We start from the raw sequence: 16,455 nt of genomic DNA on the forward strand, positions 1-16,455 counted from the left end.
GGTTATGAGCTGGGAGGTTTGTCACGAATAACGATGGGGGTTTTTTTTGGCGTTTGGGGGTAGATACCAGCGCCCCGGTTAGGCTCTATGCGCACATTAGGTAGTTGTGGATAATGATGGGATGAAGTGGATTGGACGGATGGTAATGAAGGGCTGGACATTACGTGCAATCATGGAGACATGGACATGCCAATTTTCACGCTGCCATTTTATGCTGAAGTCTCCAGTTTAAATGCTTAGTTGTTCAAACACGAAGCTTGTGATGTAATCGTGTACATGTTGTGAGTATCTCATATCATCCCTTGCTCTGAACATCATTTGCTTCGACTGAACCAGCTATCTTCCTCATACGCCAACAAACAGACTTGTCAGTAGCCACGCCACAGAGCCATACACCATACCGCCCAGGCAGACCAAAAAATCCCGCAAGCTCACAGCCCATCGCCGTACCCCCGCCCCTCCACCATTCCACCATTTTCCATCTCCGGCACCAAAGCAACAGCAACCGCATACTCCCCATCATGACTAATACTAACCTCACAAACCTGGCCTTCCAACGAGCCAAAAACCTCGTCACCATCCACCCGCAAATCCCCCTGCTCACCATCAGACACAGCAGGTACGCGTGATGCACCATACACAGCATCAAGAATCAGTGCGCGGGGCCGACCAGACTGAACCGCATCCGCTGAGCCACCTGGCAAAATCAAAATACGCTGGAAACCTCGGGTGTTGGCGTGGAAATGCGGACAGGCTTTGCGACAGGCTTCTTTGGCGGCAAATCTGTCGAGTCTGGTGGTCAGCCGTGGATAGCATGATGTGTAATGAAGGAGGGGGGAATTGCACACCTTCCCGCAAGATAGCGCGAGATATCATCGGTCTTGTGTTGGACGACGGTCTCTGGGCCAAAGCGGTGCCAGAAATCGTGAATCTCGGGGGGAGTGAGGATTCGGCGGATGAAGGACGTCAATGTCGGCAGTTCTGCTTTGTCCCTCTTGTTCCGCGTAATGAGCCGCCGGACTCTACGGATACTGCAGATGTCATTGCCAATCCGCAGTGGGTAGGGGAAGGGGCGGGGTGGCATGTTGGGGACATGGTTGTTGATGTTATCCAGTCCTCGCGTTCCAAAAACCAGTAAAAAAAAGGAGCTAGGCCAGGACGACCATCAGAGTGCAAAAAAGACGACGTTGGCCAGATTCGAACTGACGCTCCCGAAGGAACAAGATTTCTAGTCTTGCGCGATAACCACTCCGCCACAACGCCTGATGATGGTACCCTTTCACAGCACTGCATTCATAGACTGCTGTGCTCGATGAAGAAATTCCGTTTTGTAGGGTATAGATCGCAAGTAGACTCAAACTTGCTTTTATTTTAAGAGCCTGGTTCCTCCTCAATGGTCATTTGGCTCATTAGTGCTGACGGCGGAGCTGCAGGATAGAGAGATAGCATGGGTCTTGCAGGTCATGAAACGCCCTAAGCCCGGCTAGCCAACCTGCACTAGTTTCTGTATCGGATACGTGAATTCGCTCAGGTCACAAGTCCCTATGCAGCGTACTTTACACAAAGACCCGAGGTATTTAGACAAAGGATCATCGTGCCTCTTCCTGCTACCCCACAACTCCCACGCCTTACTTGCTCCATATCCGTCCATACAGCTTGGTATGTGCTATCATGGCTCTTGTTCCCCATTCTTGGTCCGTATTCCTGTCCTTGTTCTCGTCCACAGTCTGCCTAGCCAACATGCACCGCTCTCTACGTAGGCGCGGCATAACTTCCCAGAGCGTTTTCTCCTCTCGGGACACTTCGTTCAACTCAACAGATGTCGTGTTGCCAATGCTGAGCGGAAAACGCCTCTTCGGACTTGGAGTTGGGACACGCATGCTCGAACCCCGGTGAGGCCGGGTCGAACGACGGATGGTGCTCACCCAGTCTTGTCATCCCTCTTTACATGGCTTGTCGCCTGTGAACTGTCATGGTAGCCTAACAACTCTGACCCAGCATGATGCAACATGGCTACGAGTATGACGATTGTCAGATCCGACAAAGATGAGATGCAATGTTTGAAGAGGGAGTTTATTCGCCTTCCCCATCATCTACCCGCCATTCCGGAACCTTTTTTTTTTAGAAACATGGGAATGCGCGCCCTTCTGTCGATGTTTGTGCAGTGATTACGTTTCCCATACTGCTGACTGCGCTGAAGTTGCACCAGTCAGCGCATCTGACAGGTCTGGCGAGAAAGGATGCAGCCTACAGTAGTCCAAAACCGATAGCAGGGGCCCCTGGGCGAAAACGCCATTCCGAGACGGGTGTGCAAGGTGAATGCTCGTCATGGGATTGGTTCCAGGTTTGTACTTTGTGTAAGCGGCGATGACCTCAAGGCCGGCGATATAGTGGTCGAGGCCGCTGTCCGCCATGCTTGAAATCGATTCTGGTTATCATTGTCTCGGTGCGAGATTTCTGGGTTGCGAGCACCTCGAGATTGCTGCTTGTTTTTCTTTGCGTTTACTACTACGTCGTCTACGAAAGCGCTCTTGTTCCCTCACGGAAGTACCTTGGGAACACTAAGGAACAGTTCAAGGGCAACACTACCACGGCCAGATATCAAATTACGAAACCTTCACTATACTCTCTCAATACACTACCGGACTATTGTTGTTGTTGAGATCATAACAGCATAGTTGCCGTGTAGCCATAGTAAGAACTTGGGTACGACATCTTATTGTACTTGCGCTGCGTACAAGCCAGCCAGCGTCCTTTCTACGCTTTCACGCCCAAGTCTGGAAGTGTTCAAGACTCTACGATGCATAACCCCACATCGCCACGTCTACCAGGCGTTCCCGTCCTACGTTTAGACGCCACTGGTGCCGAGTACTCGCGCTGGCGACGCAGCCTCAAGTTTGCTTTGGAAGCCAAGGGAACATGGAAACATTGCAATGGCGAGGCCACAATGCCCATGCCAGATGCAGGCTCACGAGAGACAGCAAGCACCACACAGCCAAGTCTGCTCGAAGAACGAAGAGCCTGGGTACGACAGGATCGCGAAGTCAAGCTAGACATCTACCTCTGCCTGACGGAAGAAGTCATGCTGGAAGTCTTTGAAGTAGGCCCACCTCTACCACCGTCCCATCTGTCCGCACTGGAAATAGTCGAATCGCTAGATGAGCACTTTACCTCGTTCAAGTTTGAGGATTACCACCATGCATTCTGCCACTTTTTAAACCTCCACATCGACCAGTACGCAACCATCATCGAATTCAACTATGAATTCTGGACCACCCTCGAAGACCTCGTGGATCACGGCCATCCACTATCAAACACACAGGCCTGCAGCGCCTACTTTTCCAAATTGAGATGCACGCAAAACCCCTGGGTCGCGAAGATGCTGCAGCAGTGGGACTTGCAGAGTGGCGAGCCACAGCTCCTGGAATTGATGCGAGAATCACTTCGTTGGAATGCTATTCGTCCCATATCATACTATTCGTCTCATAACCAAATCGCCGCGTCTATCCCGGACGAGACATATTGCAGTGACTCGGCACGCTCCAGTCTCGAGGCCGCGGTGAAAAACCCGTACACATCCGTCACATCATCGCCTACCCCTTACCATTTGAGCAACACACTGGAAGATGCAACGATTTCCATCGGACTCTGCCTCACCGACTCTACCCCTAGCTTTCCAGATCCAGATTCCCCAACCATCCCCAACGACCCACCACCACACTCCCCCCCAACCCCTATCCACCACCTACCCGCAAACCCACCAAACCCCCGCCTAGAAACCCGCCTCCCCACTCTCCAAACAACCCCACACCTCCCCGAATCCCTGCGTTCAAAATCCGCCTCACCCAGACTGCCAAGCACAAGCGTCGGATACACTGTCTTCCCACACAGTTCACACGATGCGGGTGCATGTGATACCTCTCTCCCCGACACCATGGCTTCGAGCACGACACCGCCGATGCTCAAGCGCGTCGTGTCGCTCAAGACAATGCCATCACAGCTCAAGGGGCCGCTGGGTCGAGCACCACCGCCACTGTCTGAACATCCTGCGTTTCGTACAGGAGCGGGGGTATCGGGAGAGGAGGATGCTGTAGATGACACGGGGGGTCGTTTTGCAGGGGATTCTTGTGCAATGTTGACGCCTGGGCCGTTGTCTGCTGGTTTGAGTACGCCGGTGGAGGGGGATGATGGTGCATCGATGTCATCATCATCATCGTCCTCGACCTCGACCTCATCCTCATCATACCCCAAACACCCACAGCCCCGGATCACAAACCCCCTACAGCGCCGCCACTCATCATGCACAGACATCTCCAGCACCAAACAACCCACGCCCATCCTCCTCCAACATCAACACCCACCACCACCATCCCCCACCTCAACCCCAACAACAACCACCCCTTACCTCCCCGTCTCCACCTGGAGCGCAAACAGCAGCACCCTCAGCCTCCCCCTCCAAGGCACCCCCACCCCAGAACCCATGACCGCCTTACCACGCATACCAGCGGCGCCAAAGTGGAAAACGTTTGGGGGTACAGAGGGGGGTGGGACGGTGGCGATGGCGATGGCGCTTGCGCGGAAGAAGGAGAAGGAGAAGGCAAGGGAGAGGGAAAAGGAAAGGGAGGAAGTGCAAGGCAAGAGCAAGAAAATGGGTTTACAAGGGGGTGCGGTTAAAGCAAGTGAGGTGCAGAGGAAGAGGGCGTGGAGTATGGGCATGAAGTTTTCAAGATTCAGTCATTCCAGGGGGGTTAGGGAGATGATTTAGGTTGCATCTCCCCTATTCCCCCCATCAGTCTCTTTGCGTTTGGAACTCTGCAAGAATCCCCATGACCCTCTTTGCGTTGAAATTTACGAGCGCTGTTGTAACTTTATCTTCTCATCAATCACACAATACACCATGGTGCAATCCTACTTGTAAATACAGGGGCTTTGGATCGACAACGGCATGCGTGATTCAGTCTATTACTACAGAGTAGGAGAGAATCGTCTTGTCTACCCAGCAGACGCTACTTTGGTTTGATCATGATTCGTCTATTCATGACATGATTGCAAGTCCCTCCTGCTTACTGCGTCTCACGAACCACCTTGTCGACAGCCTTTGCAAAGTAGTCAATATTGTGTGTGTTGAGGCCGGCCATCGAGATGCGACCGTTCTTGGTCATGTACACGTGCGAGTCCTCGCGGATCTTCAGCACCTGCTTCTCGGACAGACCGGTGAAGCTGAACATGCCAATCTGGTCTGTGATGTGGTTCCAGGTTCCCGGGGTACCCAGCTCCTCGAGCTTGCTGCGAAGTGCCGTCCGCATCTCCTTGATACGACCCGACATTGTGCGGAGGTTGGCCTCCCACTCGGCAAAGAGCTCCTTGTCGTTCAAGACGGTGGATGCGATGCGGGCACCATAGGCCGGGGGGTTCGAGATCTCAGAGCGCTGGAGGATGGCGAGTTGTGAGGCAATGCGGGCCATGGTGGACTGGGCATCTGACGAGGGCGAGGTGACAAAGTGGAAGCATCCAGCACGTTCACCATAGAGACCAAAGTTCTTGGCGTACGACTGGGCAATGCACAGCTCGAAACCCTGCTCGACAAAGTAGCGGATGGCCCAGCCGTCCTGTGCGAGGTCGCCCGAGGCAAAGCCCTGGTAGGCCGTGTCGAAGAAGGGGAAGTGCTTCTTGGACTTGATGACGTCTGCAATCTTCTTCCACTGGTCCTGCGTCGGGTCCACACCGGTGGGGTTGTGAGCGCAGGCATGGAGCAGGATGATGCTGCCCTCGGGTGCGGCCTGTATTGTGCTGATCATGCCCTCAAAGTCGAGGCCCTTGGTCGACTTGGAGAAGTAGGGGTAGGTCTTGTACGACAGGCCGACGTTGGAGAAGATCTGGAAGTGGTTCGCCCATGTTGGGTCCGAGAAGTAGACGGTGCGTTCTGACGTGGTCCGGTAGAACTTTGCAAGAAAGAGGGCGCCTAGATGGACGGCACCGGTGCCGGAGATGGTCTGCAGGCTGGTGACCTGGGTGGTGGTGGTCTTGCGTCAGTTGCGTGTTGTGACGAGGCGTGATGACTCAGTGTATAGGGAGGGAGGGAAGGCACTCACCCGCTTCTCCTTGATGGCGGGGCTGTCACCGCCGAGGACCAGCTTCTGCGAGGCCGAGGTGAATTCGGCAAGACCAGCAATGGGCAGGTACTCGTGGTTGAGGTTCGGGTCGTTGCGGAGGCGGTCGTCGGCCTAGAAAGTCAGTCCATCAGCCCACACGTACCGATCAGGGTTGGTAGAATAGATTGGACAAAAGGCCCTGGCCATGGAAGTGGGGGAGGAGCAGTTGTGTTTAGGGGAAAAGGCAGACTTACCTTCTTGACCACAGGCAGGATCCAGGGCTTCGCATTGTCGTCACGGTAGGCTCCAATGCCCAAGTCGACCTTGTTGGGATCCTCGTCGCGACGAAAGGCAGCCATGAGACCAAACAGGGGGTCTTCGGGCGCCTGCGGAACCACGTCCGCGCTGAAAGCAGTGGCTGCCATGGGGGAAATGTGGGATGAGATTTGGGAGAGCCGGGACTGTGTGCTGGCCTGCGGGGGGTGTGAGGGTGGTGAGGATGTCGAGGCAACAGAAGAAGTTGCAATGGACGATGAAGAAGAAGAAGAAGAAGGAGAAGAAGGAGAAGAAGAAGGAGGAGGAGGAGGAGGAGAGGTAGAAGAAGGAGGTGGAGGAGGAGAAGGAGGTGCGACCATAGCTGCTGCAGACGTTGTTTCAATACCCAAGTAACCAACAAAGTCCACTCCCCTCAGTCCAGACTCGGGCGCGCGGGGTCCAACGCCTCACCGCCTTCCAACGGGAAGCCGTGAGACGGGGACGACGGGAAACCCCACAAGTGCTGGCGTGAGAAGATGGGCTGTGCAGTTGGCGGGGTTATGGATTGCCTGGCTTTGTCTCGAGTATTGTACAATCCTCGTCCAGCAATAGTACCGTAGTATAAGGTACAGGTCGCATGTGGCGGCGGGGATGTGCGGAGAGGGCGGGACCTGGCTCCACGGGACAAAGGGCTTGCGTGCGTCTCTCTCCTAGACTACTGCTACGACTCTTAGCAGTCGGGAAGATGGCTTATGGAAGAAAGCTTGGTTATATATACACTTCTCCTGCTTGCGGGTCTGGTGAACAAAGCCGAGGCACATGGCCATCATGACCAGCTTCCAACTGCATCTATTAGGTCAAAGGTCAACACCCACACACGTCCTCCTCTCACATGCAATTGACTACCACATCTGGTGCCAGGTTTCCCCAAACTCCCGCTCCACCCCATCCTCTCCTCTCGCCCCTTGCCACTGGTAGATGATCTTGAGTCTCGTCTTTTGCATAGTCACACACACACACACACACACACACACACACACACACACACACACACCCGCCTTGAAATCAACATCCACCTCAGACAAACAGATCCCACAGCACCAGCGTTCCGCAAAAAGCACAAGTTGCCCAAAACACCTTTTGCGCTGTGCTCCCTCGCTCCGTCGCCCGCTTCAGCTCCTTGTTCCCGCTCCCGACATTCTCCGTCGTCTGGAACGAGTCTTGCACAAGCTGGTCAATGTGCGCCGACTGCAGGCTGAGGTTGTTGGCGAGCGTCGATTGCAGCTCCGAAATCTCCGTCAGTGACTTCTCCGTGGCCCTGTTCAGTTGCACTCCAACGTCAGCCAACACACTCGACCACGTTTCCAGGGCAGGGTGGGTGCGCACCGAACTTTATCCAGCTGGTCCTCGTACTGCTTCAACATGTCCTGGTTCTCCTGCGCAAAGAGCTGTAGTTGCTCGGGGTCCAGCTGATTCTCCACTTCCTTCACATCCGCCTCGCCCTGGCTGCTCGGGCCCGTGGCCCGTGTCTTGTACAGCACGCTCTTGCTCTTCTCCACCTCCCTCAAAAGCCTGATTTCCATCATCTTGCTCTGAAAGCGCCCACATGCCTCGAGTTGGTTCTGCAACGACCATATAATGCTCTCCCTGTGTGCCCTGATGTTATTCGCCTTTGCCTCTTCAACGCTCTCCTCCACGCTCTTGGCCGTAATGGCCCCACCAGCAGCCCATCGTCCCAACGCGCCGAGGCCCTGTTTGGCCCGTTTCCTCAGTGCAACCTGCGACTCTGTCGTCTGCCGTATCTGCTCTGCGTCGCGGAGGGTGTTGATGGCGTAGTTTAGGTCGCGCAGAGATTGCTTTGCCTGGGCATCGATCTCCGTGCGTTCTGCATCGCTCAGGTACCTCGTCTCCTTATCTGCTGAGAGGGAGGCGCTAGAGCGCGCATATTGCTTCCGTCGGGGAGCATGGGCCGTGGAGAGATAGCTTCGTCGTATGGACTTGAGGTCGCTGTGCAGCTTGGTGATGTGTGTGCGCTGTCATGGTCAGCTCCCATGCTCCCAGTCTGTTCGGCGCGCAACGTGGCCTACAATGCGGTATGCCTCCTTGAGAAACTCGTCCAGGTCGTCGACTCGAAATACAGGGGGCTCAATGGGCCCGGCATTGTGTGTGGCCAGCACCTGGTTCAAGACAGGCGTAATGTCCATTGTGCCGGGGGTGTTGGAGGAGGGGGGGCGGGGCGGAGCGGCTAGTTCTTTGAATTACAGTGAATGGTGAGCGAGAGCAATGACCAGAACTGACGATGCTTCCCAGTTGATCCCCGCGACTTGGCCCGTGCCGCCCCACCATTCTATCGAACATCCGTCGAACCAGGCCAAGCTCACGACTCGATGCTGGCACGACGGTCATGCATTTTCAGCTGCAACATGGCATGAAAACGTCGTACACGTATGTGTGTGACGAAACATGGCCTAAAGATCAATGGTCTTGGAACTCTGTACCCTCTCAGCCTCAGTGACTTGCCAGCTTTGGGGACCCGATTGGATACCTTCAGACCAACGAGCTTACCCATCTTCCGCCTTTGCCTGCCTGAAGCCGTGAGCTCATGACCTCGGAGGCCTTGTCGAGTCCACTTTCAACGAGAAACCACTATTTTTAGTCGGATGGTTGGCTCATCTGTTGGACGGCAGGTCAGCTTACCGTTACGCCTCCTCTCCAACTTCCAGGCTTGTCTTGGGTGACTGGACAGGTTCCTCGCCTGGTCCAGTACAGCCCCATGTGCTTGCATTTGCCTTTTTGGACATCCTCTGTCTTGTCGTGCATATAAGAATTTCCTCGGATGAAGCCTACGTTTGCTTCAATTTCACTGTTGTCATTCACGGTTGTCTCTCTTTCCTTCCATCCTGAAAGTCTCTTCTCTACCTACACTATACGCACGCAGTCACCATGCTCTCCCTTCCCATGCTCACCACTCTCATCACCCTTCTCCTCTCTCCTCCTGCTCTAGCCTTACCCTCTGCCCTCCACACCCGCGCCGATGAGGCTTGCGCACCAACCTCTTACACAATCTCAGCCTACAGCCTGACCACCTCGCCCACATCAGGCCAGGTTTCCTTCACCCTCCAATCTAGCTTCTCCAGCAGCACAGATGTCATCGACAGCGTCCAGGATGGCGCTCAGTGCCTCGCAAATGGGCCTGTGATACCCAACAGCAATGAGTGTGAAGTGGACGGTCGGAGGTTGCTGTTTGATCTGAGGGGCCCACAAGACGAAGCATACTATCAAATCACTCATACTTGGACTTGCGAAGGGTATGTTGGATTCAGTCCTTGATCTGTGTATTTCCATGTTTCATTCTTGGTCCACGGCAATGTGTTGCTTTTACAGCCTTTGCAGACCGTGATGGCTGACAGTAGGGATAGATCTACTTGGATGTCCGGTACGCCCGTCAAAATGGGCCCGTTGACTTGTGTCGTTGACGGGATGACACGAATATGCCGTACCGATACTCAGACGGTTGTCCCAGAGAATGTGAGGAAAATTTGTGCTACACCCACATGTTAATATCTATCATGGAAGTTGGTACCGTAAACGACAGGAGGTAATGTGTTTGTCGTGTACAACCAGCCTCATCGTATCAGTCGGGATTCGGGCCAGGAGCATACAAAACCAATGAGCCAATAATATGGATCAGAAATATCCGATGCACGCGTGTATTCCCACTATTGTTGCTCTTCATTTTGACTTCACTTGGTCGAGTGGAGACGTACAAACGAGAAAAATTGCCTGTTTTCTTTATGTAGTAAGAACAATATGTTGCATGGATTCCTGAACCTTGTCCATGACTCGAATTAGGGCATCTAGGCGGCCTCCATGGCAAATCGAAGAAGTCATCTTTCATCATGTATATAATTAGCTCTCGAATGTACAAGTCTGATTTCATTGCGGAGAGCCTTGAGGTATGGCCAACTTGAGCCATGCCACCTACTTTGCATACTATCAGTCATGAGATTGCAAAGAGGATGGGGGGGGGTATCTTAGTCGCCAGCTTATATCAAGCAAGCCTGTTCAAGGTAGGGGTTATTAAAACAGAATCGAGAATACTACGTCATCGTACATAGACTGCTTCTCACCGACTAAACTGCGCAAAAACACCATTACCAGGTGGGCCTTGGGAAGCAGAATGGTCCTATGGAAATTCAGACATATCCTGGTCATTAGTGAGCAACGAGCTCGACTCGTCCTCTCGGTCATGTGGCTCGCTCAACCATCGAGCGATTTCTTTGAGCCTGACGTCTACGCTCGACATTGTTGCGGACTGTGGATGAGCACCGAGTGTCTCAGCACGGCTCAAAAACGCTCGGGCTTGATGGAGTTCCCGCTGGCCGTTGCTGAGTCGAGTAAGCTGTTCCCTCGATAGGTGCGGCGGGTCACTACTATTTTCCGACGTAGAGTCCATGTTCCAGTCCTTGTCATGGGATACATGGCCAATGATCAGGTCACTCATCCAGAGACTGACATGTGCACGAAGTTGTAGCAGGCTGATTTGCTTGTCAAAAGGAGGGGAAACGACGAGGCGATCCAGTCGCTCAGCAATTTCCATGGCTCGAGCAAGCTCTTCTACTCTTACTGCCTCTTCCCTGGCGTCCATCTCTCCCGTGTCAGGACGAGGAAGACCGTCCACAGATGGGCTTCGTGACAGGCCTGGCCGTTCTGCGCCATGATTCCGGAACCTTGCCCGGGCACGTTTGCTCTTCTCGCAAACCTCGAAGATCCAGAGAGAGAACATGGCAGGATAAAAGGTGCGTTCGTCAGTAGCCGTGGGCGCGAACCGACGATGCGGGTACTGCACAATCAGACGCTGGTAATACTCTCTGGCCAGCTCGAAGCCTTGCACTGAGAAGATGTCGTCTCCAGGTGGTTGGGATGCCTCTAGAACCTGATGACCTTGCATGGTAGCAGGTTGAGGGTTACGGTGGAGCAATATTTCGGCACCGATTCCCCAGCGATCATGATTGCGTGGATCGACGGTGCGGGTGCCAGCCACTTGGGTGCGCAAGATGAGGCCCCATGCTCTCCCAGCACGTTCGTAGTCACCTTGGAGCAGGCGTGTGTGCATGAGGGTAGACAGGACGTCTAGATGCCTCTTCTTCAACGCAGTCGTCGCTCTCTGGCCATGGTGAGAGCGGGTCTCTGACTCATCCTGGACAGCATATAGAGGTGATGACAGTGTGGCCATGTCTTGGTGAGCGTTAGCGTAGCCATAGTGGGTGCGAGCTGTTTTAGCAGGTGCATGAGGAAACGGTGCTGCAGGGACTTGGTCGTCTTCTTCGGGCAGCAGGCCTGCGAGACGCAATTGGACTATTTCTGGTGTTGCAGAGGAGGGATACGAGCGTGAGCTGACCTGAGCTTCTGGACTGGCCGACGACAGGGACGATGATGATGATGTCGATGATGATGACGACTGGGGCTCTTCTGGATCTTGTGGGCCGCGCCTGGCCTTGTGCTTTTTCCTGTAGTGGGATGCACGCAGCGAGTGCGTTGTCTGTTGCTCATTGCGCAGCTGCGAGGCAAAATACTGCATGATTGTGTGTTGTGCAGAGAGGACTGACGCGAAGATGCAGCCATGCAATCAGAGGTGATTGTAGTTTGATGACTGTGGTGAGGATCCTGGGCTGGGGCCGGGGGAGAGAGCGGTGAGGCTGAGGGCCGTTGCAAGGCCAGGCGACTGGTGACTGACTGACTGGTTGCTACCAAGGACACGCCAACGACAGGACAACGACGACTCACGGCAACGAGGGCGGGCAGGCAGGCAGGATAAGGGGAACTGGTTGGGAGGGAGAAAAGCAAAGGGAGGGACAAGCCAAGACAGGCCAGGAGCCCTCGAAGCGCTCATTGATGGCTGTCAGTGAAGGAAGCAGGTCACGAGGGGAGCTAGGCTAGGCTAGGCTAGGTCAAAATCAAATCAAATCGACATCATAGTTGGAAGCTTGGGGGCTGCATCCGGTTAGCGCCGTCTGTCTGCCTTCAATCCATGTGTGTTTGCCAGTGGAGAGCATCAATCAAATCAATCAATCAATCAATCAATCAATGTCGCCAGAGCCAGCCTACCCAGCCTGCTGCCGCCTAGTGGTAGTAGTGGTAGTAGTGGTAGTGGTAGTTAGTTGCTCAGCAGTCCGTAGTAGAGAGTGCCTTGACAGTGACATGCTTAGGCCAAGTGTGTGCATGCAAGCTAACAACAACTTACCACTTCTGATTCCTCTCGCTGCTGTCGTTGGGGGAAGAAGGCTCGGCTGTGTCATGACCACCGACCAAGAACCGCCTTCCGTCGCCGAACCTCACCTCGCCTCGCCTTCGCGCCCCGGCAGCAACTGTACAGCGCGCGCCTATCCTCACCTGCCCACCCCTCGCACCCCTCCTCCTCCTCCTCCTCCCCCCCCCCTCCCATCACCCTTCTCCCCTCCCCTCCCTCCCTCGAGGTGCGTCTTGCTCGCCGGCCGCCCGCACGCACACCATGGGGCAGGCAAACTCGTCCGGCCAAGCAGAACCGCCGCCCCGACGTAGATCTCGCCCGCTATCGTGGGCGCCTTTGCTTCTGAGTCGCCCATCACAGCAGCAACAACCACAGCAACAGCAGCAACAACCACAGCAACAGCAGCAACAGCATCACTACCACCACCACCAACAACAACAATCTCAACCCCCACACGCGACCACTCTCCATGACGGCGGCGAAGATGATGCTTTGCACACACTACTACACTCACCACTCGCCCAGGGTCCGACGACCCCCGTTACCCGCCGCAACAACCCCTTCCACCGACTCTCCTCACACTTTGGCCGTCCCGATGCTGGTCCATCGCTGCTCGACCCTCCACCACCCCTCACTCGTCCACGCTCACGACTGCAGCGGGCTCGCTCGTCCCTAGGCTCGATATCAGGCCTACTGCACTACCGCCCCTCGTTGTCTGGCCGCAACAGCAACAGCAACAGCAACAGCAACACCGACCTCCCCGCTGACTCGTCCTCCTCGCCACCTCTCTCCCCCCGCCCACCACCTGCCCGTTCCGTCTTGCGTAGGGCTCCAGCCCATGACCAAGACCCGTTTCTGCCACGCGTCCAGGTGCCCGACCTAGGCTTCGATTTCGACCAACTCATGCAGAACAATGTCCAGGCACAAGACCCAGATACACCGGGATCCCCTTTCCTCGCCCCTTCGACTCTGCTACGTCGCGATGGCCGCGCCCTCTCCATGCTGCCAGCACAACGGCGGCTGCGAAACATGATGAGCTCTCCACGGAGGAGGCGGTCCGTATGGCACGACGAGGACCACCTGGGCGGCGTCGAGCGGCGGAGACAGGGCGAGGACCAGGCTGACGTGCTCTCGCGGTTACTGTCCCTGGCAGCGGCCGCAACCGCAGCCTCGCTTGTCGGCGATGACAACCAGCAAGCCACCCAAGACGGCACTTTTGACACCTTCCTCGAGTCACTTGAAAACGGTAGCATAGCCTCGGCGTTGAGGGGAAACGAAGGGCCAGACAGCAGTGAGGCGGCAGGCGGAACACCGGCACCTCTCAATTTCTTCAGGATGTTCAGGTTTGGGACGTCTACGGAAAGCAGAACAGGCACGAGAGCGGGAAGCCGGGGCAGTGTGTCTGGGGGTGCTGTACAGGATGGCGAGGACGGAAGCGAGGGTCGGATGGTGCCCATCATCATCGTAGGCATCAGGTCCATCACGCCGGGCGCTGGCACAGGGCAAGACGACAGCAACATTCCCCCCTTTTTGGACGCCCTCTCTAGCTTCCCTACACCACCGACTTCTCCCGGCGACGCCAACGAGCATGTACTGCGACCTCCCCAAAATGGGACACGCTTCAGTCACCGCCGGCGTGCGTCCATGGGCGGCTTCAACTTCCCCTCCAATTATGACAGCCAACGACACCATCGGGCGCATGCACAAGACCGACCACGCCCTTGGTCATCCGTCGCAGACGACTCTCCAACCGGTCCGCTTCCGCCTCCTTCCACCCCTGCTACCATGCTAGGTCTCTCGGCTGAGCCATCGGGCACGACCACACCGGCTGTTTCCACCTCTCCGCCGTCGCCCACATCACATTCCAACGTGCCTTCGCGGCGGGAAAGCGTCGCACGCAGACCCAACGGATCCTCTCTTGAGCCTACCGTGGAGGAGCCCCAAACATCGAATCGGAGTGCCAGACCACGCCGTCTCAGTGAATCCGACTTTACGCGCTATGGATCCGGCGCCGCCAGACGACGGGGTGTTGTGGAGCCAGACGACAACCCTGGCGAAGGGTCGAGAAGCTGGATCATCTACGTTCTTGGCGGCAGCTACCCAGAGAACCATCCTCTCCTCACGACGCCCAGTCTCTTCACAGACTCACCCACTTACGAGGATATGATGCTACTCTCGTCTCTTTTGGGCCCTGCAAAACCGCCAGTAGCAAGTGAAGAGGACGTAGCTTCTGCGCCTGGCTTGTTTCGTATCAGGGGTGGTCCAGGAACTCTGATCGCTGAGGCAACCGAAGGCGTTGAAACACTGAATCTCGCAACGGATGCACGCTGTCTTGTATGTCTTTGTGAATTTGAAGCAGAAGAAGAGGCGCGCAAACTGGTCAAATGTGAGCATTTATTCCACAGGATCTGCATTGATCAGGTAAGCAAGCTCGCGCTCCCATGCCCACGAAGCACGTGCTAACCATCATTAGTGGCTGACGACCGGCCGCAACTCCTGCCCCTTGTGCAGAGGAGAAGGCGTCCAGGAAACAAATAAAGACGATGCAGAAGCCCCTGAAGCCGAGAGTGCGCCGTTCGTCCAGCCCGTTGCCTGAGCACCACATTCTGTCCTCATCAGTCGTTACACTCTTACTTTGTTATACCCCCTCCTTAGCATTCCAACGGACCACCATGATCCGTTCCTTGAATATTATGGGCTGACGTGTCATTTTCCTTGTTGCAAAATCTCCATAGTATTGGTACCTATCTTGTTATGTCGGTTTTGGGTTGGGTTTGGGAGCTTTGGGCGTGCCAATCATCCTCTTGTTTATTTTTTTTTGGGCGGATCCTAGGCGTTTGGCATACTTGCATCTCGATGCGACGGAGGCGCAGAGAAGAACAGCTGGGGAGGGCCATGGGCAGCGCTTGCTCTGTGGGCAGCATTTGGACGACATCTACGACTTTTCCTTGTGTTTGTGCGGCTGTATACGAGAGATTATGCTCGGGGAACAGCAAGCAGTAGTAGTCTGGCACAGGTCAAATAACAACTTGCTGCACTGCCTGAAAACATGTAACAACATGAGCACTCTAGCAGCCTATAATGGCAAAGAGAAATCACCTAGAAGCCGCCGTACATGAATTGACTTGCTAACTTTCACATGCTTCTGTGAACTTTTAATCCCCTATTACGAGGTCGAGTGATGAGACCAATTGTCAAGTCACGGAACAAAGCCAAGGTGTACCGTACTCTAGAACGCATGTACATGGACACCAAAAGACCTGCAAAGAAAAACGTACCCGCCTTCCGCAACATGCTTATCCCCATAGTCTTAATACGCAGGGGTTTATAAAAATCCCAAAACCGGGCATGTATAATGGATCCCCCCCCCCCCCCCCCTTCCCTCAAAAGAAAAAACCGGATCCTCATAGCCGCCACACCCGTACATATCGTACGACTGCAAAGTACGGACGGCAAAGTAGGGGGGCTCGGCGCCCCGGGTGTCGAAATCGAACTCGCACGGCTGCGTTTCTTTTTTTCTAGTCATGGCGCTTGCGATGCTGCGCGTTTGAGTGATGATGCTGGTTTGTGGGTAAGGGCCACGGATGTTGTGGTGGTGTGTGCGCGACGTTGAGGGGGGAGGGGGTGGATGGGGATGGGATGGGGTGGTGTGGCGAGGTTGTGGTAGGAAGAAGGGGGGGGGGATTTTTTTCGACGAGGTGATGGGAGGGAAGGGGGAGGACTATGGGTGTTTGGTTATGTTTCTAGATAGATACGGTACATGGACGTTTGGGGGTGCATGTTGTTCGATGAGAGGGAGTTGGAGCTGCAGTAGCTTGAGTGTTTTTTGGTAGTGGAGGGATTTGTTCAGTGTATCCC

General features: G+C 54.9%; 7 protein-coding genes across 7 annotated transcripts; 3 read left to right on the forward strand and 4 right to left on the reverse strand.

Moving 5' to 3' along the window:
• Positions 1-188: 188 nt before the first annotated feature.
• Positions 189-1,382, reverse strand: IAQ61_002144 (uncharacterized protein). The gene is made up of 2 exons (XM_066095417.1): positions 849-1,382; positions 189-783 (listed from the first exon to the last, which is right to left on the reverse strand). Exons 1-2 carry the CDS (start codon positions 1,082-1,084, stop codon positions 432-434), a joined length of 588 nt encoding a protein of 195 aa, XP_065954253.1. The 5' UTR covers positions 1,085-1,382; the 3' UTR covers positions 189-431.
• A 1,418-nt stretch (positions 1,383-2,800) lies between these two features.
• IAQ61_002146 (uncharacterized protein) lies at positions 2,801-4,765 on the forward strand (the record flags this gene model as incomplete). The annotated part of the gene is made up of 1 exon (XM_003833975.2): positions 2,801-4,765. The coding sequence occupies one exon, from the start codon at positions 2,801-2,803 to the stop codon at positions 4,763-4,765; it is 1,965 nt and encodes a 654-aa protein (XP_003834023.2).
• A 298-nt stretch (positions 4,766-5,063) lies between these two features.
• IAQ61_002147 (uncharacterized protein) lies at positions 5,064-6,727 on the reverse strand (the record flags this gene model as incomplete). Its single annotated transcript, XM_003833976.1, has 3 exons — positions 5,064-6,008; positions 6,093-6,224; positions 6,347-6,727. The coding sequence occupies 3 exons, from the start codon at positions 6,725-6,727 to the stop codon at positions 5,064-5,066; spliced, it is 1,458 nt and encodes a 485-aa protein (XP_003834024.1).
• Positions 6,728-7,054: 327 nt separating this feature from the next.
• IAQ61_002148 (uncharacterized protein) lies at positions 7,055-8,583 on the reverse strand. The gene is made up of 3 exons (XM_003833977.2): positions 8,435-8,583; positions 7,734-8,380; positions 7,055-7,665 (listed from the first exon to the last, which is right to left on the reverse strand). The coding sequence occupies exons 1-3, from the start codon at positions 8,549-8,551 to the stop codon at positions 7,425-7,427; spliced, it is 1,005 nt and encodes a 334-aa protein (XP_003834025.1). The 5' UTR covers positions 8,552-8,583; the 3' UTR covers positions 7,055-7,424.
• Positions 8,584-9,290: 707 nt separating this feature from the next.
• On the forward strand, positions 9,291-9,677 carry IAQ61_002149 (uncharacterized protein; the record flags this gene model as incomplete). Its single annotated transcript, XM_003833978.2, has 1 exon — positions 9,291-9,677. The coding sequence occupies one exon, from the start codon at positions 9,291-9,293 to the stop codon at positions 9,675-9,677; it is 387 nt and encodes a 128-aa protein (XP_003834026.2).
• An 856-nt stretch (positions 9,678-10,533) lies between these two features.
• On the reverse strand, positions 10,534-11,928 carry IAQ61_002150 (uncharacterized protein; the record flags this gene model as incomplete). Its single annotated transcript, XM_003833979.2, has 1 exon — positions 10,534-11,928. One exon carries the CDS (start codon positions 11,926-11,928, stop codon positions 10,534-10,536), a length of 1,395 nt encoding a protein of 464 aa, XP_003834027.2.
• Positions 11,929-12,858: 930 nt separating this feature from the next.
• Positions 12,859-15,193, forward strand: IAQ61_002151 (uncharacterized protein; the record flags this gene model as incomplete). The annotated part of the gene is made up of 2 exons (XM_066095418.1): positions 12,859-15,018; positions 15,071-15,193. 2 exons carry the CDS (start codon positions 12,859-12,861, stop codon positions 15,191-15,193), a joined length of 2,283 nt encoding a protein of 760 aa, XP_065954254.1.
• Between the last annotated feature and the right edge of the window lie 1,262 nt (positions 15,194-16,455).

This window comes from Plenodomus lingam, assembly GCF_022343315.1.
Source record: "Plenodomus lingam strain CAN1 chromosome Unknown contig_14, whole genome shotgun sequence".
Taxonomy (NCBI): Eukaryota; Fungi; Ascomycota; class Dothideomycetes; order Pleosporales; family Leptosphaeriaceae; genus Plenodomus; species Plenodomus lingam.

Coding starts and splice junctions, on each gene's coding strand:
- IAQ61_002144 (XM_066095417.1), bottom strand. CDS start 1,084: ATGCCACCCCGCCCCTTCCCCTACCCACTGCGGATTGGCAATGACATC. Junction 784..848: donor TCGCGCTATCTTGCGGGAAG/GTGTGCAATTCC, acceptor CAGACTCGACAG/ATTTGCCGCCAAAGAAGCCT.
- IAQ61_002148 (XM_003833977.2), bottom strand. CDS start 8,551: ATGGACATTACGCCTGTCTTGAACCAGGTGCTGGCCACACACAATGCC. Junction 8,381..8,434: donor TCAAGGAGGCATACCGCATT/GTAGGCCACGTT, acceptor TGACCATGACAG/CGCACACACATCACCAAGCT. Junction 7,666..7,733: donor GACCAGCTGGATAAAGTTCG/GTGCGCACCCAC, acceptor GCAACTGAACAG/GGCCACGGAGAAGTCACTGA.